The sequence below is a fragment of the Balaenoptera musculus genome, chromosome 21 (assembly GCF_009873245.2).
Source record: "Balaenoptera musculus isolate JJ_BM4_2016_0621 chromosome 21, mBalMus1.pri.v3, whole genome shotgun sequence".
In the NCBI taxonomy this organism is placed as follows: domain Eukaryota; kingdom Metazoa; phylum Chordata; class Mammalia; order Artiodactyla; family Balaenopteridae; genus Balaenoptera; species Balaenoptera musculus.
In genome coordinates, this window is record NC_045805.1 from 34,492,325 (window position 1) to 34,516,288 (window position 23,964).

A 23,964-nucleotide genomic window follows, 5' to 3' on the forward strand; every position below is an offset into this window, starting at 1 on the left:
GGTATGGAATGACTCATTTTCTGCTCTAAAGACAACCAATCTTTTTTTTTTAAAGTATTGACTTGCCAATTTATCTTTGATAAGTGATTAAGAAAGATAAATGAATCTGCTGACTTTACAAATAAGAATATGTGAATAAGAATATATATATATATATATATATATATATATATATATATTCTGAGACGTTATTGCCCCATGCTTCTGATTTAAAGTGTGACTAAGGTCTCTCAATAAACTGTTCATTTAAAATTTTAGACTTTAAACTTAAATCATCCTTACTGCACTGTTATCATTCTCTTTACTTTTTTTCATATCATTTCTATAAATACTCAAATTAAGAAACAAAAATCCCCAATCTTGAAACCAACTTACAATGAAGCTAGTTTATAACTTTAAAAATATTTTGTTAAAATGTAAAAACCCTGAAATTACAAACAAAACATTTACAATTTTACAGTATATATCTAATTTATTCTTTTAAAAAAATATTCTGAATTGTTTTTATACAAGTGACCAAGTGTAATTTTTTTCAAATGAAACTCCTCTACAGGCTAGAAGAGGGTAGGTGGTATTGCACCATTGAACACCAACACAGATTTCACTCTTCATGCCGGGACTTCAACTATTTCAAAATAGTCATTTGGTAGAATCACATAACCCCGCTCGGAGACGTCGTCTTTCTCCTTCTGGAAGTGCACGACCTCTTTCAGCTTCTCCAGCTGCCGCTCCTGTCTTCTGCACCGCTGCTGTGCAGTCTGGAGCTGCTTTCTGAGCTTCTCTACTTGCTGTTCGAGCTGGTGAATCCTCTTCCTCTGGTGCATGGTGTCCTCCACAGTGTAGCTGTGGTCACAGAACACGGAGAGGTTATCAGGGGTCTGAAGAGGAGGCATGAGTAACCCGGTAGCAGCATCGACCTGGGAAACGGGGGGTGTTGAAGGAGGTCGGGGAAGCTGTTCTTGGGGCTCCAGAAGATCTTCCTTCTAAAACAAAGATGCAGAGCACGTTTCAGTTTCATGACGAGACAGTTCACAAGAACTCATCTGTGGAATTTAAGAATACTAGACTCATTTCTGTCTCCTCGGTATAGAAACATTCTAAAATGAGAAAACAGTTCAAGTTTTAATTGTACTTTTCCTTCTGAAGTAGAAATGGGGTGCAAGAAACACAGAATGATTATTAAGATTTAATTAAATACTAAGCACTTAAAACTGAGGGGAAAAATACTTTGAAACTGAACTATCACTGACACAGAAAAATCAAAACTTATCAACATGTAAGTAGGACTACAGAGTGATCTCAAAGTAAGTTACGAAGCTAGATTGAGTTTCTTAGCGTGAGGATATTTAACTTTAATAAACTGCACTTTGTATTTTTAAAAAGTATTTCACTGTGAACAGTGGTTATTTACAAGTGATGGGTTCCAGGCAACATTTATTCTCTTAACACTACTCTGGATTTTCCAAATTTTCCACAGTGAACACATTAATTTTATAAACAGAAAACCACCCAATATTTTAAAACCCTTATTACCTTGTCATGTGATTCAGTACAAAGGAATATTGTGGGGACAGCGTCCTCTTTCAGTAACTTGCTGTTGCACTCCCTCTTAAAGCAGTCCGGAGTAAAGTGTTCTGAGCAAATGCTGCTGTACTTGGTGGGCTTAAAGTTTTTCCTTCTGACGGCTGCCTCCCATTTTTTACAAAGACTGGGTCGAGTAAGAGGAAACCTAAGAAGAGGACATAATTCAGTTTTCCAACCTTATTCAGAAAAGCTATTCAGTTTTCTAACCTTATTCAGAAAAAAAGGCACACCCAGACTTTCCTGCTTAGAAAATAACTAGCTTACATCAGTGTTAACACACCAAGGAGGAATTTGATTAAAACACCAGCCCTGCGAATCTTTTTTTTTTTTTTTTTGACAGTGTTTAGTTGTGTCCTTACTACTTTAGTTTGTTGAGAATGTACTTGTTTTGACATAGAAAACAGACTTGTGGTTGCCAAGGGTGGGAGAGGGGGAGGTATGGAGTGGGAGTTTGGGATTAGCAGATGCGAACTATTACATATAGAGAATGGATAAACAACAAGGTCCTACTGTATAGCACAGGGAACTATATTCAATACCCTGAGATAAACCATAATGGAAAAGAATACGAAAAAGAATGTATACATATGCATAACTGAATCACTTTGCTGTACAGCAGAAACTAACACAACATTGTAAATCAAGTAGACTTGAATCAAGTAAATTTTTTTAAAATGTACTTCTTTTAAAATCCTATAACTAAAGTGACCACCACTAATGTGGAATATAAGTCACCCCTCCCAGCATGGTATCTTTGTTCTTCTTAAAAAGCAATATTTCTTACAGGAATCTGATTGATCACATAGCAGTTATAAGAATGTCAGATACAATGACATACACAATCTAAACAGGACAGGCTGATTAAGAATTTACATAATATAAAAATATTCTTATTAAAAGGTAGCCATGTGGATAGATGCACGCAGGTGGCAGAGTTAAGTGATGGGAGGCTGGGGTCAAGGCCCATGTGCAGCGATATTGTAAATAACCTTCACTAACAGATACAGGGATTCCACACACATCTAAATACACAAGGGTAAATCGTATAGGTCCACTATCTGTTTATCTCAGTTTTTAATGCTTAACTTTTATACTGAAGACACTAAAAGTTTCACGTAAAAATACATGCTATAGAGTGAATTTGTATTATTTTTTCACCAGTGATTTTCTGTGTATTGTAAAACAAAATTGCACATTTATAACTATGTACTGAGAAAAAGAAGCTTTTGGTTCTCTTAGAATCAGTCTGACAAATATGAATTAATCAAATTAGTCAAATCATAGTGAGAAAGAAATAAAGAAAAGTATTCATTTCGAATTACCTCTTAATCAACTGAAATATGTCCATTAGGCCCAGATAAAGGGAGCTAGGAAGGGCTTAAACTTATTGTGATTTTATTCTTCCAGGTCAAGGATTTAGTGAGCTGGGGGGATTGGAAAGAAGCCAAGAAACGGTGTTTGGAATCTGTGTTCCACAGTTCCTCTTCCAAGTGAGGTACGCCTGAGCCTGACTCTGCTGTAGTCAGGAAGCTCTAACCCACCGTCGGGGCAGTCCCTTTTCTTTGCCCAGCATAGCTGTTCCCACTGCCATCAGGTAGAAAGCGAGAAAAGGACTCCTAGAAGGTTCCTGCTGGGAGTGCCTCTAGAAGTACAAACATGGTACAATCACTGGTAAAACTCAGCACTCAGGGCCTCCAGACTCAAGGACTACAATGCAGGTTCTTTCGGAGGTCAAGATCTTTCCCATTTACTTCCCAAAACTGTTCTTTTAGATAAGGGCTGAGAGGCAGGTTAGCCCTTCTTTTGATTAAATTGACTATTTAACAGCCAGCAGAAACTCAGTAGTTCTGATGTGTGAATGTCATCCTTAACGGGTCTGCGGTGCCAATGAAGGGTCTTCCCTATGTTTGGATTCCCTCTGCCATAGCATTAGAAATGGGGAGGTGGGAACTGAATGCCTTTGATCACATCACCATCTCCAGACCTACTCCTTCACTTTGGAAGTCCCTAGGGAACTTAATCTTATATAATTTCATTTAAAAAAGGATACATCCTTGCTCTGCTAACATGAATTCCTTGCTAGCATAGTGTAATTGTATGGGCCAAATGGAAGACAGATAAAGAAATAACCAGGATCGTAGAGGAAAAATGATATTGCTAAGTAAGAGGACGAGGTGTGTTGGGTGATGTGGTTAATGTCACATGTGTGTGGGATGGGTCCCTGGATACTGGATGCTAACCAGGGCAGGCCCACTCGTAGCTAAATTTAATTCTCTCCCAGAAGAATGGTTTGCACGGTGGCACTTGCAATTGCTGGGGCGTGATTGTCCCACCAGGACTAAGACTCTGTGGTTGCCTGGGCTTAGGTGGCTACCGTAGTGAGCAAGCTACAACAAGCTAGTTCCTCAAACCTGACCCATTGGCCCTGCAAAACAGAAACTGTGTCAAGTGTAGGAGCAGCAATGGGGTTCTTCAGAGCAGCTCAAAACCACTGATGGAAAACGTCTTCATCTTGGCTGGTGCGAGCACATGCTCAGTTACTGTGGCAGGACCTTGGGGGACTGTTTTCAACATTCAGGGTTCTTTGGATCTGCTCCCTTCCATCCTAAGTGGTTCGATGTGTGTCTGTGTGTGTTTGCATTTTCACACCTCCTTTCCTTGTTGGCATTGGCCTTGGTCTTGGGAAGCAGTAGAAAGTAATGTCACACACTCTGAGTTAAAACCCCAGTGCTGACGCTTACCACCCATGTGAACTTGGAAAACTACTTAACCTCTCTGAGCTCAGCTCCCCGAAATGAGAAACATAGATAATAACAGTGCACATCTCAGCGGAGGACCAGATGAGATAAGGTAAAGCCTTCAACACATTTCTTGGCAAGAGTGAAGCACTCGAGAAACTTAAGTTCCTAATGTTATGGGTAGTGATGTTAGTAACAGCAGAACAGCTGTGGAAAAAGTGAGCAAGAGAAAATGCCCCGGGCCCTGGTTTCAACTGACGGAGCACCGTGTGGGGTTTTTTCTTCCTCCTAATTAGTTCCTGCATCCTGTCCATATCCTGCCTGTATCCTGGTCCTGCCGTTCACTGGTTAAGTGACTTAGAGAAGCGTGTTGCTCAGGATGGGTCCTGAGCTAACCCACCTCTCAGCGGACGCGTAGATGTTTATTTTTCACTCAGGCAAGCTTGGCTGTAGGTCCAAGGAAGCTGTCCTCCCTGCCGTGGCCAAGGTCACCAGGACCTTCCCATTTCACGCCTCCCAAGGAGGAGTCTCCCCAGTCGCCCGGGCGGAGGGGGCGGGTGGCGCCAGAGCCACCCCGTCTTCTGTGCGTCCAGACAGCGCTGCTCCTGGCGGCCCCCAGGCCAGGTCTGGTCCGGTAGCCTCTCCTGTGCCTCACTTTCCTTATCTACGAAATGGAAAGACTGCCTCCCAGGGCTGTGAGGATTAACAGTAGGTACAGAGGATGCATAGTACCTTGGTCAGGGTCCTGGCAGGAAGCAGCTGGCACACTGACAAGAATTTATTGTTCCCAGAAGACAGTGAGTGATGCCACTTGGTACAGCGTGTGAGCAGGTGTTTGAAGTCCGACTCCTTCGAAGCAGGTCAAGCCCAACTCTAGAGCAGACAACAAGGGAGCCCCCTGGGCATGTAACAGGGCAGATCTGGGGGTGGAGGCACAGCACGTTGCCAGCACAGCACATAATAAACCTTCGTCAAATCTAAAGCGCTCAGCCTGCATCCCCATTCAACTGGGCTTGTAGAGTGTTGCCGGCTCCCTGCCACCCCCAAACATGGGTCTGGCTTATTCTCTGGTCTTCCTCTCCCCCTTCACTAAAGCATCGAGAAGAAAGGGTTGTGACTGCAGACCCCAGGTTGTAGCACAAATCCAGAGAAACATATAACAGAGGACCACCCACGTGTGTCCTCGGATGCACTGTGGCCACTGTTCCCCTCGGTATGGATGGAGCTGCTGTATCTCCACCTGGACACGCTTGGCTCCCTGAGGCTCCGCTGAGAAGGATGCGGGGTAGGATGCTAGGATTCCGAGGATCCCCTCCCCACGGCTCAAGCCCCCCCCCGACCCGGACTCTCGCAATGGCTCCCGGTGGGCCTCCCCGCTCTGTGCCGACTCCATCCAGACAGCCTTGCTCCCATTTTAAAAAACATTCGCTACGTTTGGGATGTCACAAAAGCAGAAGGGCTGGTAAAACGTTTCGTGGGCTGGTAAATATTTTTCACCTATTTGCATGGTTGACTGATACTATTTACTAAATTTGTTTTTAATGTGATTAGCATCCTTTATGACTCACTCAGCAAAAGCTCTTTTTTCCTCTGAATCCACAACTAATAGCTAATTTCCAAATGTTAATCATTATTTCTGAATTATTTCCAACTTGAAACTGTGAATATAAGGCCATGACCTAATAATGTCTTGAATATCACTGAATAAAATAATTCTTCTATAACCAAAAAAAAAAAAAAAAAAAAAATCGCTGCTCCCTTTCACAGAGAACTGAGTCCAAACCTCAGCCTGTTACCCGATGCTACTCTCTCTCTCCCCCCTCCTACCACACCCTCCATCCAAGGCCAACTCTAACCACACCCAAGTAGTCAGTTTCCTACTGTTCCCCTCCTCCCAGCTTGGGTCCTGATGGAAAGCCTCTCCCACAGCTACGGCCCTACGCTCCTCTGACTGCCAAGTCTGTGCCAACGTGCTCCATCCTCCCAGGAGGAAAAAGTCCCTTTTTATCTTCCACGGTCTTGTATGACTGTTGTCTGCCTGATGCTGGTGATTTATGTATATGTTTGTCTCCTTTACCAGATTACAAGCATCACCAAAATCATCTTCATTTTGTATTCTTCTCATGATGCTTGGCATGGTGTTTCACATGCATAGGTACTCAATAAGGAAATCCATTCTGAGTCTTTTTCAAGAGTAATTCCCGTAAGAGCTGGGGAAGGAGAAGTCTCCATTGGCAGCCCTTAATTTATTTTATTTTATTTTTTAAATTGAAGTATAGTTGATTTACTATATATATATAAATATTCTTTATCAGAGTCTTTTCCATTACAGTTTATTACAGGTTATTGAATATAGTTCCCTGTGCTACACAGTAGGACCTCGCTTATTTTATATATAGTAGTTTGTATCTGCTAATACCAATCTCCTAATTTATCCCTCACCTCCTTTCTCCTTTGGTAACTAGAAGTTTGATTTCTATGTCTGTGGGTCTGTTTCTGTTTTATAAATAAGTTCATTTGTATCATATTTTAGATTCCACATATAAGTGGTATCACATGACATTTGTCTTTCTCTGACTGACTTCACTTAGTATGATCATCTCTAGGTCCCTCCAAGTTGCTGCACATGACATTATTTCATTCTTTTTTATGGCTGAGTAATATTCTAGTGTATACATGTACCACATCTTCCTTATCCATTCCTCTGTCGAAGGACACTTAGGTTGCTTCCATGTCTGGGCTATTGCGAATAGTGCAGCTCTTAATTTAGATACATCTCTCTTTGTTAAAAAAAAAAAAAGCCTCCCCAAACCCAAACCTCTACCAGTGGAGGGATATGGAGCGCAGGACACATACCTGGCGTTACCTGGCATGCCCCGCCCCATGAGAACCATTCAAAGCACTGCTTTGGTTGCACTGGAGTCAGGGTTCTGGGAGGGGCCCAAAGGCAACAGAGCCGGCATCTCGTGTGGCTTGTGACCTTCCGCTTCAAGATCACTTCGTCTCGCAAGGAGACGAAGGTCTGGCTGTCCTTAAGGTGCCGGTCGAGATGGACTCAGAGACTCTCGTTAGGACATTTGCACACACAGGACTCCCTGCAGAAGAGCACGCACTGCCAAGACCCCTGCTTCCCTCCTGCAAGCCTTCTAGCCCACGGTCTATTTGCAGACAAGTCTTCACCTTTATCACTGAGCTGCCAGCGAGGGTAGGCTTCCCTCCCATACGGTCTGGAAAGTGCGGGCAGCCTCCCTTCCCGGGATGGCTCAGAGCCTCAGCCCCCCACTGCTCTGCTCTCTCCCTGGGAAGTTGCTGGTCACTTCCTGTCCCCTGATCTGGCCCTGCCGCTGGCCCAGGACGCGAGGAGGGCTCCCCTCCCCCAGTACCCCGGCCTCTGCAGCAGCTCAGAAGTCACATCCTGTGTTTGTGTTGTGTATTCCAGCCCCGAGGTCCCAAGCCCTGGGCACACAGCTCCTCGTTCCTGTTCCCTCCCTGTGCTCACCGTGTCCTGGCAAGGTTGTGATCAGTCTCACGAAAAGGAAAGGAGGAAAAAGCCTCCACACTGGCTTGGTGGTCTTGGGATGAAATGGATGCAGAAGACAGCTTGATTGTCAAACTGGAAACTTTCATTTTCCTTTTCCTCTTCTTTTTATCTTTCCTATCAGGTCTTCTGTCCACTTCCCACTGCCTTCTTTCAAACAGGAAAGACACTGATTAGCTGCTGGATTTTTTTTTTTATTAAAACAACTATTGTTTTAGATTTCTTGTTGTTCGCTGAATGTTATTGTTTTTACTGCCAAATGAGCTTCGGTGGTTGATGTAGGGGGTCTCTTGGGAACTTAACTTTTTCAAGTTGAAGTGGAAAAGCTTTTTTGTTTGAACTGGCTTTTACTGGGTGCTTCAAGATTTGCTCTTAGCTCTTTGATGGGGGACTGAATAGCACTATGTTTCCTTTGAGGTCCCAGTAAATAAAGGATCCCATGTCCTCCTGAGCACTTTATCGGGATTTTGCTGTGTGTGCTCTCTAACAGCCAGATGCAGATTCCAGGAAAATGACATATAAGTGAATATAAATAATCTAATATTTTTAGAATTTGCTTTGGCCATACTCCTGGTCTCATTCTACTTCTTGTAGCAGATGGCTTTAAAGAGCATTAGCTATGCATATATTAAATATAATATACATATACCAATATTAAATATTATATTGGTGTATAAATGTAATATATTACTGTTTATATGAATGTATAACAATTATGTATTATATTAACACGTATTTTTGCATAGCATATACTGTACACAAACTATATGACTAATGCAATGTATTTATATGTTTATTATGTTCACAGTATTAATATATCATGTAATATTGATTATAAAACAATTATATCATAATATAGAAATATATCATTATTATTATCTAATACATTATATTTAATGTATTCTATATAACACAATACATCATGTATTATTATAAGACAAGTGTATTATAATACTTATATAAAAGTATATATATTTTAATTATACACTACACATACAAGTATGTATAACTATTTATTTTATTTACGAAGGAATCTGTTCATAACAATTGATGTAAAAATATGCAATATTTTAAATCAAATGGGCCATAATCTCACTACCTACACATAACTTTTAAAATCTTGAACCCTGTCTAAATCATGCTTACATATCTCTCAAACTGTTTTTCTACACATGCACATATACACACATTTATACACAATATATATGTATACTACCACTTTTCAGTTCAATGTATATACATATGATATATATAATTATATTCCTGTGTATGTAGACAAATATAAATCAAAGGTATGTGTATAGGTATGTATTTCACATATTTATATAAATACATCATATAAATAATATATGTGTGTATAAATACATGATTATATACATACATACACAGAAATATACTTATTTAAACAAAAGAGACCTAAATAAACATAGTTCTCGAAGAATAAAACTAGTTATGTCTCACCGTTTCAAGAACAGTTTATAGTTTTCTACTGTATGTGCTTCTGTAATTGTTATGAACAATTCCCATTTGTTGAATGTTAAGTTGTTTTAATTTTTTGCCATTATTAATGAGGCTCTGAAGAATATGGTGGGCAAGATTACTTGAAGTACTCTCCTAAAAGAAAAGAGTTCAGTATGCTAGGTGAAATGGAAACAACTTATTTTTAAGTGCATGTCTGATTTTTGAAGTGTGCAGTAGAAATTTCCAGGACCCCTGAAAGAAGGGGGGGTACATGTGTGAGAGTTATAGCTATATTAAGAGTGGACTGAAGATCTTGATAGCTTAGAACAGAAGCTGGCAATCCTGTTTTTATGGAGCGAAATAGCAAATATTTTCGGCTTTGTAGACCAAAGAGGCAAAATTGAGGATATTATTTAGGTACTTAAGTAACCATTTAAAATATTACCAGTTAAAATGTGAACATTATTCATAGCTCATAGGCCATAAAAAATAGGCAGCTGTCTGGATTTGGAATACAGGCCATAGTTTAATGACACACCTGACCTGACACAGAGACTTGTTGTTAAAATGGCCATGACCACATGGGAGGCAGGAGATAAGACTCCATCCCTCCTAGATGGGAAGTTAGAACTAAACCTATCTATCCCTAGGTTCACCTTTAATGAAAGGGTGTGCCAGTAAGAAAAATATCTGCTGGCAAAGGGAGACTAAGACCAAATTCTCTTGGCCTCTGCTCTGGGTAGGAAACAGGTAGGAAATCTTGAGAATTCTGAACCCCAGATCTGTGTTCACAGTGTTTGGGTTGCAAATTTATTTGCGGTCTTGCAAACAGAAGGGAAGAAATTACCTTAAAATGCTCCCAGATGGGTGGTATTCCAAACACAGAACTAAACACTCTCTGGAGAGGTAGACCTTCAACCCAGGCCTATAGCGTTCCCACAGATAAAGTTTAGCTAAACATGAGCTCATGATCTAAATTTACACAATAATGAAGAAATCAGCTACAATGGGAGAGAATCAGCAAAAACAATCAATACCAGAATTAGATTCCCAAGGCCATCCATTGAATGTTGGAATTATCAGGTGCAAGGCAGAAAACAGACATAAAACTAGAACTGAAACAAGGAACAGGATGTTTTAAAAGAGTGGGTAGGCTCTTTAAAAAATTTCTAAAGTACATGTCATTGATAAAGCTAAAAACTCAAAGGTTGTGTAAAACAGCAGATTAATTATGGAGAAGAGTGAAATTATGCTGTTTTTAAAAATATGGCAAATCAGATTTTCTGCCTCATTATATAAGTAGATTTATCTTAAAAAAAATACACATATTTTAAAGACTTATTGGCTGTAAAATAACTAAAGGATATTTCAGAGGGCTTCTCTCCAAAGAAAAGTGAGAAGTAGCAAAACACAGAAAGTCGAGGGGAAAAAATGTCAATATATACATTGCTATGGGGTGCACTAAGGCTTAGGCCAGCAACAATGTGGAGGTGCTGACCCTTAGATACTTACAACTAAGCTGGCATCTTCAAAAAGTTCAACTACTTATAACTAAAAAGATTTATTAAAATTAATAACCAAGTGTTTTAATTGACATCAGAAGAGCAAAACAATAAACCCTGAGAACATAGAAAAAATAGATAATAAAGATATGAGCAGAACTTAATAAAACAGAAAAAAGTATAAAATTGAGGTGATTTAGTAAGTCAAAAGAATATTCTTTGAAAAGATTTTAAAACCACACTTCGATTAAGCAAAACAAAAACATAAGTAAATAATACACAGAAAGAATCAGGACAATGTTACAGCAGAGAGTACAAACAGAGAATATATGAAATGCCAGTAAATTTGAACATTTATGTAAAGTGGACAATTTCCTAGCTCCTAAAGTTTACCAAAACTGACCCAAGAGGAAATTATATAGCTGGAGTTCTTTCACCAGTAAAGGAATTAAGTCAATAGTTTACAATCTTTCACCAAGAAAATACCAGACCCACCCAGAACGTTTGGGTGGGGAATTCTATCAAACTTCTATTAAACAGATAACATCAGTATTAATAAAGAAAAACTTCTAGAGAGTAGCAAAGGAAGAATGCTCCTTTATTCATCTTAGGAAGTCTATATAATCCTAATACTGAAAATAGATTAGGACTGTAAGGAAAAAGAAATTTACAGGTCAAATTTACTTGTAAATATAAAAGCAAACATTTTAAGCTATGATATTAGCTACCCAGGTTCACTAGAGTAAGAAAACGCATGAGCAAGTTAGGTCATCCAATGAATGAAGAGGTAGTTTAATGTCAAGAATATATATCAATAGATTGAAATCACCACATTTTATTTCTTTCATCTGTCTCTTTAAAAAATTGATAAGTACTTCTATTGGTCTCTCTTGTACTAGGCACTGTCCTAAGTCATTTACATATTTACTCCTTTAAACCTTCTATTATCCCTGGGGGAAGGTTCTATTTTGCTTCCATTTCTTAGCTAAGACTCTAACCCCCAGGAAAGTAAAGCAACATTTGCAAGTTTTTGTGGATGGTCAGTGATGGGACCAGTACAGGAACATCCAAAGTCTGTGCTTGGAAACAGTGCCCCATGTTGACACTCACATTACAGATGAAAGGAAAGGAACCATGCACTTACCATACAGATGAAATCTCACGTTACAGGTTAAAGGAAAGGAACCACGCACTTACATTATAGGTTAATACCCACATAACTGGTTAAAGGAAAAAGAAACATGTGCTTCTCTCAAAAGTTGTAAAGAGAGCATATCTATTTCTAAATATATTTCCCAATTTCTTTTGCTTGTTTTCCGACCTTTGTAGTGCATTTTGCCATGAGGAAAATTTTAATTCTTATATAATTAAATGTATCCTTTTTTCTTTGTATCTTAGAAAGACGTTCCTCATGAATAATTTATTTCAAGTCTCCCAGGATTCTGATACCTTTAGATTCATGATGTTTTTACTTTTAACTAGTTGCTCTATCTAGAATTTATTAATGATAGCCATATTTTCCCACTTTTGTTGAATAAGTTTGGCTACTGATCCAAAATGTCAATTTTATTTTAATCTCAAATCCCTTACGCTCTTGCATCTAATTTTAAGATGCTTCCTATTCCACTGGTTGTTTTGTCTATCTGAAACAAAATGCTACCTTAATTATAATGTAATTCTAATATCATAAATGTAATTAGTAAACATAATACCATATATAATAAATGGCATAATATAAAATAACCAAATATAATTTACCATATAACAAGGTCAAAAGAGAACAGAACTATACAATCAGTTGAAATATCCCCCAAAGACATTTTATAAAATTCAATATTCATTTCTAATTTAAAAGAAATAGTAAAATAGGGATTGATGAATGCTTCCACAGTAAGAAGAAATTATATATCTAAAAGAGAAAGAGGTAAATGATAACCTTTAGTAACACTGGCAATAAATACAGGACAAGGTGAAGATGCCTGATATAATGTTAAAGAAAAACTATTATGTAACATTGTCTTTGCAGCACTGACGAATTCAGTGAAAAGAGAATCTCATAGAAAAGAGTATCTCGTTCTTCTTAATGTACACTTGTCCTTTGCATGAACAGAACAGCTTATTTAACCAATATGTTACTGATCTGCATCTGGATTTCTAGGTTTTCATGGAATTTTATTAGGCACAATTGTGACAAACTCTAGGACTTCCTCTTATGTTTCTATCTTTGGAAAGAAACAATATCTCCACAGATGATTTATCTGGGCTGGCTGCTAGCCGACCATGGCTACTTCTCAGTTCTTCCCTTGACATTCCTAGTCAATATGAAAACGGAAGGCAAGAAGGTCTTCTGTTTAGAGACTGTAAAGATAGGTCTTGGTGATAAAGTCTTGGTGGTAAAGGCTAAACATATCAACCCAGAACAAGTGTTTTTCCAGCTGTAACTATGTGTGATTCCCTTGGCTTGATGCTGTAGAGGATGTACGACAGGATCTGCCCTCAAAGTGCTTCCAGTAAGATGAGCTAAGTCAAGTATGGTGGCATATTTAATTCAAGACAAAATATAATGGCTCCTTTTCTCTCATAGCAAAACTTCGTGGAGTGAATGTACAAGTCACTGTAGGCTCTTAATTAAAGGAACACAATAAATCTTGTATTGGAAGGTGATTATTCTGGTCTCTTTGTAGAGATGAATTGGAAATTGTCTAGAAGAAGGAAAATTAGCTTAACCAAAGTTAAACTCATAAATAATTGAGCATTAATTAAACATCTGTGGCCTATGTTTCTCTTTGATCATAATTTCTCCCAATTTATACACCTCTTTGATATCCGATTAATCATTGTCAAAGATGCAATTGACAATGATTATTACTGTGTATTAGGTTTTGCCTGGGCCCTGAAGAAACCATCCTAAATTACGAGCTATGATTGTCACTTGATTTTCTCACAAAGAACAATCAGAACTCCTAGTCTTAAGTGGCTTGGAATGTGAAACTAATGAGTCTCTTAGATATTATTAGAGGACCCTACAGAGCCCATTGGTGAAAGTTTGGAAAACATTGGGCTTCTTAAAATTAATTCTTGTAGTGTGTTACGAAAGATGACTGAACCAAAAGGATAACGGTGTTTCTGGTTCTGTTGTTAGCGTTCTCCATGGAAACATCGCGGAAGCTTCTGGACTCAATTTCCTTCCCCATGTGTGAATGTCACTGAAAATATCCAACTTCATTCTATCCCCATAGAACTTCAGAAACTAAGCAAAATGAAGACTCAAAATTCATTTCAAATAATGAAATGAAAATATAATGTAGAATGGAACTGGGAAAATACCTGGTTTAAATTCTGGAAAGTACTAACTATACAACTCTGGGTAAGCCGCTTAATCTTGTTTAGTCTAATTTCATGCAGATCTCACAGGATGTTATGATGATTAATTTAATACCTTTGTATAACGTACAGTGTTATGTAATTTCTTCTTGTTCTTCTTGAGTCAATTCATATCTTTAAGCAACTCACTTTCAAAAATAGTTACTTACTTGCTTAAATTACTCTTACCTTCTATTATCAGCTGAATTGTGTCCTGCTCAGGTTAATATGTGGAAGTCTTAACCCCCAATACCTCGTAATATGACTGTATTTGGAGATAAGGCCCTTAAATAGGTAACTGAGGTCAAATGAGGTCAAATGGGTAGGCTCTAGTCCAACATGACTGGGGTCCTTATAAAAAGAAAATATTAGGACACAGACAGGCACAGAGAGAACAAAGTGATTATTAGTAACCACGATCATGTCCTGAACGCATGGAACACGTCACCATTTGCCAACCACCGTGTCAAGTCAGCAGAAACTACAGAAATTGAGAGCTCTCCGCAGAAATTCACACACCCGTGCACCAGGTAACAGACCACAGGCAGACGTTCACTCAGCCTTTCACGTGTCCCTCACGGAGGGCACGCTCTCTCCTGGGCGGGGCGAGCACAGACACTTATCGGGAGGTTTACTACTTTCAAAATGCGTTGAGTCTGGAGCCTGTGCTCCGCAACAAGAGAGGCCGCGACGGTGAGAGGCCCGCGCACCGCGATGAAGAGTGGCCCCCCACTTGCCACAACAAGAGAAAGCCCTCGCACAGAGACGAAGACCCAACACAGCCAAAAATTAATTAATTAAAAATTAAATTATATAAAATTAATTAAATATAAACATATAAATATAAATATAAATTTATATATTAATATATAACGTTAAATTAAATTTAAAAATTAATTAATTAATAATAAAAATTCAACCACTGCAATTAAATATTTTTTTTAAAAATGCGTTGATACAACCATGTCTCACTTTTGCTTGAATCAGTCAGCAAACGCTTTTTGGAAACCCCAAATTCTCCACACCTCCTACCTTTCCGGCCGCCCTGCTCCTCAGGCCGGGTCCCCATGGGAGGCGGGGCTGCGTGCGGACGCACGGCGAGTGCACTGACGTCCTCGAGCCCCGCCCCCATGGGGCCGCCTCCCGGTTGGAACGGCAGCCCCCCGGCCCGGAGGGCGATGAGGCCGGCGCCAAAGTGAGCGCTGCATGGAGGGGCCTGCCTAACTGGGGCCCGGGGCCCTGCGTCTTCTGGCTGCGACGCGGGTCCTGCGCACGCTGCGGGGCCGCAGCCGCCGGGCGGTGGGCGCCCGAGGGGCCGGGAGGCGAGCCGGGGCCCCCAGGCGGGTGTGGGCATCGTGTCCACAGCCAGCGTCCCCGAGGCCGCGCTCGGGCCATGATGACTCGGTGAAGCTGCGCTGCGACAGCGCGGCCGACTTCTTACCACGCTGTGAGGACCTGTGTGCGCTGCAGGACTCGCTGCCTCTGCCCGCCTTGCGCGCTTTCCTGCGGGAGGGCCTGCTGGACTTAACGCCGACGGCCTCCGCGGGGTGGAATGGACGCCGCTCCTGAGCACCCTCTGCCCCTGATCTGTATCCAGAGTTTCTTCCAGCCACGGCTTGGCGAGACAGGTTTGTAGTTCCCGCTTCCAGGGGCTCTCGTGTGGGCGCTGCGAAGCGGGGTTTTAGATGGTGCAAGGTGGAGGGTGGGCACTAGAACCGGTGCCCAGTGGCCGGGTGTGCGTGCACTAGACGGGGCGTGCGGCCTAGGACTCCTGCCAGCTCGGTGACCCCGGCCGAGTGCCTTCAGGCTTCTAGGTCTCAGTGTTCTCATCTGGAGCATGGGCTTAACAGGACCCGCTCTCTGGCGGTTACAAGGACTCACTCTGTTAATGCCTGTAGACTCTACAGTGTAGAACACTTAGCACAGTTTGGAGCATCTTTAATTGTTCCACAGATGTTACCTGGTCTGTTGAATGACTTTGCCTGGTACAGATCAAAGCGATTAGGAAATTGATATATCCCAGCTTCATTTCCTTTCCATTAAAACAGGGCTCAGGAAAAAAAAGATCTTTTTTTCAATAGTCGTATCATGTAGTGGAAAGAGCACCGGTGTGAAGGCAGCTTAGGGTTTGAATTCCAGGGCTTATGCTCTCTGTGGCCTGCGCAGGTTACTTTTGAACTGCAATCCCCACACTTGTAAGATAACATTAAAAACCACTCTTTCTGTGGGTTCTTACAATTAATTAAGCACGTTGTGTGTGTAAAGTATCCTGGCACTTGAATGAGTTGTCAGAACCAAGGGCTGCTGGAGACAATGCTTCTGCCCTAGGTACTCTCCCCTTCTACTGGGCGGCAAGTAAACACAAGCACAGTAGTCAGTGCTCTGGAAGAAGTGAGTTCTGGTGCTGCAGAGCACAGAATCTTTTTTTTTTTTTAATTTATTTTTTTTTATATTGGAGTATGGTTGACTTACAATATTGTGTTAGTTTTAGGTGTACAGCAAAGTTATTCAGTTATACATATATCCATTCTTTTTCAGATTCTTTTCCCGTGCAGGTTATTACAGGATATGGGGTAGAGTTCCCTGTGCTATGCAGTAGGTCCTTGTTGATTACCTGTTTTATATATAGCTGTGTGTATGTTAATCCCAAACTCCTAATTTATCCCTCCCCCCACCGTTCCCCTTTGCAGAGCACAGAATTTTAAAAGGGAAAGTTCAGGGTAGGCTTCTTGGAGGAGGTGCCATCCTTTCTAAGGATAGTAGAACCTCCTGGGGTGGCAGGAGGGAGCAGTGTGTCAAAGTTTGAGAAATATAAGAAAATATGGCAAAACTAATGTACAGGACTGGACCTCAGGGTTTGGGAAAGAAATGAGAGTTGATACTGGAAACCTAGTGGGGCCCAACAGAAAGGGGCCTTGTTTGTCCTGTCAGAAGTTTGGATGTTTATCCTGAAGGCTGTGGGAAACCCTAAAGAACAGTGAGATGGACTTCTGGTTTAGAGGCTCACTCGGACCTCCATGTGGAAGGCAGTTGATTGGGTGCAGGGTGAATTGTAATCTAAAGGTCCCACTTAAGTTATAAAAGGTTGGACTGGATTTTGGAGATCCGAGAGAGAATGGGTGGGGCCTGGTGACCAGTTAGAAAAGGAAGGGCAGCAAGCGTGGGTGACAGTTTACAGCTGCATCTTTTTGTGAGATACAGAGCACAGTAGGAAGGGATTGGGGGTGGGGAGAGGATCTTCATCTTCAGTGCTTTCGAGGGGCCTGGTAGACGGGTCTGGGCCCAAGGTTCAGATCTGGGATTTTTGGGAGGACAGGTGTTTGAAGGCATGGGAAAGACTTAGGTTACCCACAAGACGATACAAAGAATCATAGGTCTGAGAGTTTTTTAAGTGAGTATATTTGAGGATGTTTATAAGCTGAGAGAAAGTAGCCAGCAGAGGAAGAGTGTGAAGGTTTAGGAGAGGAAATGATTGTTCATTTGTTTTCAAAAAGCTGAATACTTATCGTGTGCCTGGCCCTTTTCTAGGATCTGGGGTTCACACCATGTGTTACCTCTTCTGCAAGGACAGTTCAACTCATCCCCTGGTGAAGAGAAGTCAGATTATTCTTTGCATCCCATTCAGGTGTAAGAACTGTTGTGTACCTCTGAAGGGACTTTACTTAACCAGAGTAATAAGTTAGAAATCAAAAGAAATTATAGCTGGAAGGGACCTGAAAGGCCACGGTACTTAATTTTGCATAATATTTGACATTGAATGTAAGAAAAGTTTATTGCAGAGCCCATTCTCTTCAGAGTTCCTTCACTGAACTTTCTTTATGTTTTTCATCCAGTGGGTCTAGCTTGTAGATTTTGGCCTCCTCCTAAATTTGCTTCTTCATCCATATTATATTACATTTTGCCCGGACTATGGCAGAAGCTCCTGGGTGGTTTCGCGGCCCCTGGGCTCATCAGTTCCTCTAAGTTCATCTGCCTACTCGGGTTGAGTGATCTTCTAACATAAAAAGATACACTTAAAATAATGCTGCTAATGGCTTGCCCACACAGAGTTAGTGCATACTAGCCGCCCAGCGTGTGCTCTGCACAGAGGCGTGTAGTCTGAACTGTGCTCGGCCAAGCCTCGTGGGGCTCTTTGACCCTGAGGAAGGGGATCTTTTTGTGATCACTCCCTTTATCTAATCGGTCCTTCAGCAGCGGAGTGCCTTTTTCTAATCAGCGGAAGCACCCTTACTCAGCCAGTGGTAGCCCCAGGCCGCATCACCTGTGGGATACAAGCCATGCTCTCTCCCAGGCTTGCTTAGGCCAGCATCTCTATTTTCATTTCTGTCTCTTCTCACACTTGGCCCCCTGGCATTTAGTCACCCTCACCTGCAGTATTTAAAGTGCCCAGCAGGTGTCGGGCTTGAGTGTCTTTGCACAGGTGCTCCCTGTGCAGTTAATGCACCTCCTACTCCAACTCTGCATACTCTCATCTTTTCTAGATTCTACTTCAGGGTTATCATGAAGCCGTCACTTAGATATAACTTTTTGCCTCCAAAGGAACCTCTATGCACAAAGGTTATGGTTCTTTATCTCATGTGATTGAAATTTTGAGTTTATACATCTCCCTCCTTAATGAAGGCTTTAAGGGCAGGAGTCGTTGATAATCCTTAGCACAGAGCAGATGCTTTTTTTTTTATTTAGATGCTTTTTAGTGATGATAAAATATATGGTTTAAATCACTCATTTTACAATAATTTTGGTTTAGGTTGTGACAGAAATAAAGTTTACAGAAGTCGTGTTCCTGCGATAAGAAATAAAGATGTGACCTTGCAGTTGTGTAAAGCTCTTAAATGCTGTGTAAGTGTGTCGGGTGCGCTAAGGAACCTGGAGCTAAATGGGCTAGTTCTTAGAGAGAGCGACTTAACTATGTTAACAAAGGTAAGCCTTCATTGTGTCCTGCCAACATTTGATAGTTGCTTTTGGAGCAAACTAAAGCAATAAAATTTTAAACTTGTTCTCCCCATTAAAGGGATGGAATAAATTGGCCACTTGGGTGCACCTGTGTCTTGCGAATTGTCCACTTGGAGACGGAGGTTTAGAAAGTGAGTTTCAGTCTTGTTTAAGCCTCTTCTCATCAGACTGGTCTCGTGATTTCCTACACACCATGTTACTTCCTGTCTACCTTTTCTTGGTGTTGTTCATGCCTGGGTTGTCTCCTGTGCCTGCTCAAACCTTGGTCCATTCTCATTTGTACCGTGGAAGTTTGTCATGCTGGATACTGTCAGAACTAATTTTACTTAAGTTTGTGTTAAGCCACAAACCACACATTTTGTATATTTTCTGTTTTTTTGTGTTTGTCTATATTTTAATGTTTCTCTTCAAGAAATATTATGGGAAGGGAAATAGCAAGATGTAAAGAGCAAAAAAGTCATCATTATCTTTAAATTGTTAGAACATGTATCTGCAATCATAATTATAATGCACTGTGGTATGTGTTAAAATAGGAAATATATGTCACGTCCCGTAAGAGCAGCAAACTCAGTGGTGTTAGTGGGGGTGTGTCATGGAAGTAATCACAAAGCAGGTGACTGTTAGTTGGGGTCCTGAAACATTAGTGTGTGTTCCCTGTGTCTAGTAGTGGTCTGGAGGGGTGAGGAAGCCTGCCTTTCAATTTGAGGGAGCAGAGGGTTTGAGGTCCTCTCTCTTCTATTGCTCTAGTATACTGCATAGCACCTAATAAAATACTGGGTTATAGTTGACATTTAAATCGCTGATTGATCATCAAGATTGGGAAGTATCATTGGAAATGAAAATAGGAAGAGTCTTAAGATTTTTAGGTTTTTCTTTTTTTTCCTATGTCTCAAAAGGTATGTAGTATTTTACTGAGTGGTTGGGAATAAAGTTTGCAGTATTCAGTGTATTCAGTTTTAGTATCTAAATAGAATTAAACTGCTGCTGTAAACTGGAATAACACTTTGTTACTGACAAGTTTTCGAATGCATCTGTTCGTCAATTACCTGTTTGGGAAGATTGTAGTTAATGATTTTAAGAATGTGGCTATAAACCTCCAATTGACTCAAGAAAAGCAAATAAGTCAAGATTGACAAATGTATAGGCTCTTCATCTTATTGTGTGTGTGGTTTTTTTTCTTTCTTTTAGTTATTTGTCAAGGTGTAAAGAACTCTACCACTCTTAAGACAGTAAACTTCACGGGATGTAATCTGACATGGCAGGGAGCAGATCACATGGCCAAGATCTTAAAGGTGATTTTTTTATGTTTGAACTTTCATGAAAACATATGTGATTGAAGCACATTAATATATTGATACAGATGGCAGTTAATTTTTGTCTTTTGATACGTGTGAGTGCAGCTTTCGTTTTGTTGAAAGAATATGACCAGTTTTCAGTTTGGGATTCTGCCATTTAGTAAAGATAGTCCACTTAATTTTAGAAATAAGAGATTTAATATATAATAATATTTTAATGTATTTTTAGTTACTGAAAACATTGATTGTGATACTGTGAAAAAACTATGCCATTATAGTCTTCAAGACTTAAATGAATCAAGTGTTTACTAGCTGCTGTAGTTTATAAGCTAATAAAAATCACTACATCAGCAATTTGTAAATACAGTTTTTAAAATAATGCCTTAACAACTTTACAGTGGTTATAATTACTGTATTTAGGCCTAAAGTTATTTAATAATTTGACATGAAGCCTTCTGAATAGTTTGATGGTGCAGATCAAGGGTAGGTAAACTATGGCTGGTGGGCCAGATCCAGCCCGTCGCCTGGTAAAGAAAGTTTTTTTGGAACATAGTCGCACCCATTGTTTACATGATAGCTATGGCTACTTTCACCCTACGCCAGTGGGGTTGAGTAGTTGCAACAGAAACTGTATAGCCCACAAAGCTGGAAATGTTTAAATTTAGATTTTAAAAATTGAAAAATTCTTTGAGCCTATACAGGGCAAGTCCATTGATCCCTGGGGTTGAAAACAGTCAAGAACTTGGGTGCCTAAGCCAAATGGCCTAGGTTCAAATTCCCTTTCTCCCATTTCATAGCAAGTGACCATGGACAAATCACTTAACCTATGTGCCTCATTATGAGGTTTAAATGAACTAATTTGTATAAATAGTGCCTGGCACATACTAAGCACTGTGTAAGTGATTGCTGCTATTTCTGCTTGGAGCTTTTATAAGGTATTGTTAATGGAAAAATGACACTAATGATTTTCGTTTTAGAGTGTCAAAGGCACTTTGAGTCTTTTATTTTTTCAAGAATGTAATAAGACTTTTTTCATTTAAAGTCAGTGTTCCCTATTACCAAACTTTATTTTATGAATATAAAGAATTGAATGTCTTTAAGACAATACTTGTGGTTAAATGTCAAACCATTATTTTCCCAAGGCGCATCCAACTGGCTGTGCATAGTCCAGGCCTCTAAAGTTGGTGTGCATACCCTAGGTAGCATGTGAGATCCATTTTGTAAATATAGTTTTTAAAATAATGCCTGGGACTTCCCTGGCGGTCCAGCAGTTAAGGCTCTGCGCTCCCAATGCAGGGGGCCCTGGGTTCGATCCCTGCTCAAGGAACTAGATCCCACGTGCCTGTCGTAACTAAGAGCCCACATGCCACAACTAAAATATCCGGCATGCTGCAACTAAAGACCCGGCACAGCCAAACAAACAAACAAACAAATAAATAAATATTTTTTTAAAATAAATAAAATAATGCCTTAGGAGTTAGGAAAAGAACATATTAGAACCTATTTAGCTTTGTATCATTTAAACACTATCTGTGTAGTTTATAATGTACATACATTATATGTATAGAACTTCGTGTATATAATTTGTTAAAAAATAAGATGCATATTAAAAAGTTTTCTTATGGGTTGCCCAGTCAGGTGTTTGGAGACCATTGGAGGACAGAATGATGACATTTAGAGCCTCAGCAATGATAGAATTTAGAACCAATTCCCTGACTTAGAAGATAAGGAAAAGAATTCATAGACTGTAATTGAGTTGTCCAACTTTACATAACTGTTCAAAAGCAGGTCATCCAGTGGCTGGAATCTAATCACTGACCAACTAGAATCTGGGTCACTGGACTCGTAAAGCAGCAGTGACTGTTTAATTTCTCAGGTTGATTCTCCTGGCATATATGCTTGATATGTGTGTGTGTAAATCTCTGACATAATAAGCCATACTCAGTAGGCACACCCTGTTTCCTTCTTCAAGCATCTTAATTTCATCCCATTAAATCTTTGAAGTATCAGACTACCAGAAGGCATGAAGAAACCTGGGCTGAGAGTCTTCGTTCCAGGAGACCTGATCTTGACTGTATGGCTGGTTTGAGGCGCATCACTCTGAACTGCAACACGCTCATTGGTGACCTGGGTGCAAGTGCTTTGGCAGAATCTCTTAGTGAGGATTTATGGCTTAGAGGTAAATTCTAAAATTGAAAATATTGAATTTTTAATATGATATATGCTTAGCTTTTGGCATGATACTGTTGTGATAGGATTTTTTTAAAGCCTCATTTTACTGATAACTTTTATTTTGCTTTTAATCTGTCTCTAAGAGTTGCATATATTCTTTATAGAAAATACAGAGTAACAAGAGAACAATTACCTATAATCTTAATACCCAGACATAATCACTGTTCATTTTGGTGCATACACTTTCAGTCTTTTATTTTTCTATAAATATATTTGTACACTTAGTGATTACAAAAATAGAATTGTAGTATACTTGCTATTTCATATTCCTGCTTTTTTCACTTAATGATGTATCATGTAGTATTCCATCATATTGATGTCCCATAGTTTAATCAATTCTTTGCAATTAGATTTACACAGTTTGCTTTTCCCTGTCAGAAACAATGTGAATACGTTGTATATACGTCTCTGTGTCCACTGGGATTACTTCTGTAGAATAAGGTCCTAGAAGTGGAATGACTAAGTGTGACATATTTTTAAGACTTTTTTTTTTTTTATACTGCAGGTTCTTATTAGTCATCAGTTTTATACACATCAGTGTATACATGTCAATCCCAATCGCCCAATTCAGCACACCACCATCCCCACGCCACCGTGGTTTTCCCCCCTTGGTGTCCATACGTTTGTTCTCTACATCTGTGTCTCAACTTCTGCCCTGCAAACCGGTTCATCTGTACCATTTTTCTAGGTTCCACATACATGCGTGAATATACGATATTTGTTTTTCTCTTTCTGACTTACTTCACTCTGTATGACAGTCTCTAGATCCATCCACGTCTCAACAAATGACTCAATTTCGTTCCTTTTTATGGCTGAGTAATATTCCATTGTATATATGTACCACAACTTCTTTATCCATTCGTCTGTCGATGGGCATTTAGGTTGCTTCCATGCCCTGGCTCTTGTAAATAGCGCTGCAGTGAACATTGGGGTGCATGTGTCTTTTTGAATTATGGTTTTCTCTGGGTATATGCCCAGTAGTGGGATTGCTGGATCATATGGTAATTCTATTTTTAGTTTTTTAAGGAACCTCCATACTGTTCTCCATACTGGCTGTATCAATTTACATTCCCACCAACAGTGCAAGAGGGTTCCCTTTTCTCCACACCCTCTCCAGCATTTGTTGTTTGTAGATTTTCTGATGATGCCCATTCTAACTGGTGTGAGGTGATAGCTCATTGTAGTTTTGATTTGCATTTCTCTAATAATTAGTGATGTTGAGCAGCTTTTCATGTGCTTCTTGGCCATCTGTATGTCTTCTTTGGAGAAATGTCTGTTTAGGTCTTCTGCCCATTTTT

The 23,964-nt window shown here is 40.1% G+C and overlaps 3 protein-coding genes across 9 annotated transcripts in view; 1 reads left to right on the forward strand and 2 right to left on the reverse strand.

Moving 5' to 3' along the window:
• Positions 1–266: 266 nt before the first annotated feature.
• THAP1 (THAP domain containing 1) lies at positions 267–9,330 on the reverse strand. Its single transcript, XM_036838834.1, has 4 exons — positions 9,322–9,330; positions 7,822–8,007; positions 1,534–1,729; positions 267–983 (listed from the first exon to the last, which is right to left on the reverse strand). Exons 2-4 carry the CDS (start codon positions 7,947–7,949, stop codon positions 609–611), a joined length of 699 nt encoding a protein of 232 aa, XP_036694729.1. The 5' UTR covers positions 7,950–8,007; positions 9,322–9,330; the 3' UTR covers positions 267–608.
• LOC118887821 (translation initiation factor IF-2-like) overlaps positions 7,993–23,964 on the reverse strand; it is a 112,876-nt gene continuing 96,904 nt past the window's right edge. Inside the window, exons 2-4 of the mRNA XM_036838639.1 lie at positions 15,219–15,852; positions 14,376–14,537; positions 7,993–8,010 (exon numbers count right to left, since the gene is read on the reverse strand). Of these exons, the coding sequence (XP_036694534.1) occupies positions 14,491–14,537; positions 15,219–15,852 (681 nt within the window). The 3' untranslated portion in view covers positions 7,993–8,010; positions 14,376–14,490. The remainder of the gene's footprint in view (positions 8,011–14,375; positions 14,538–15,218; positions 15,853–23,964) is intronic.
• Positions 15,680–23,964, forward strand: part of LOC118887925 (centrosomal protein of 78 kDa-like) — a 28,792-nt gene continuing 20,507 nt past the window's right edge. For 6 of the 7 annotated variants that reach the window (XM_036838839.1, XM_036838835.1, XM_036838836.1 and 3 more), the window contains exons 1-5: positions 15,680–15,814; positions 18,934–19,106; positions 19,198–19,270; positions 20,328–20,431; positions 22,439–22,613. In XM_036838839.1, the coding sequence (XP_036694734.1) occupies positions 15,739–15,814; positions 18,934–19,106; positions 19,198–19,270; positions 20,328–20,431; positions 22,439–22,613 (601 nt within the window). In that variant the 5' untranslated portion in view covers positions 15,680–15,738. Of the gene's footprint in view, positions 15,815–18,933; positions 19,107–19,197; positions 19,271–19,789; positions 19,819–20,327; positions 20,432–22,438; positions 22,614–23,964 lie in introns of those variants that run through there. The other variant, XR_005018205.1, reaches the window with a different exon arrangement.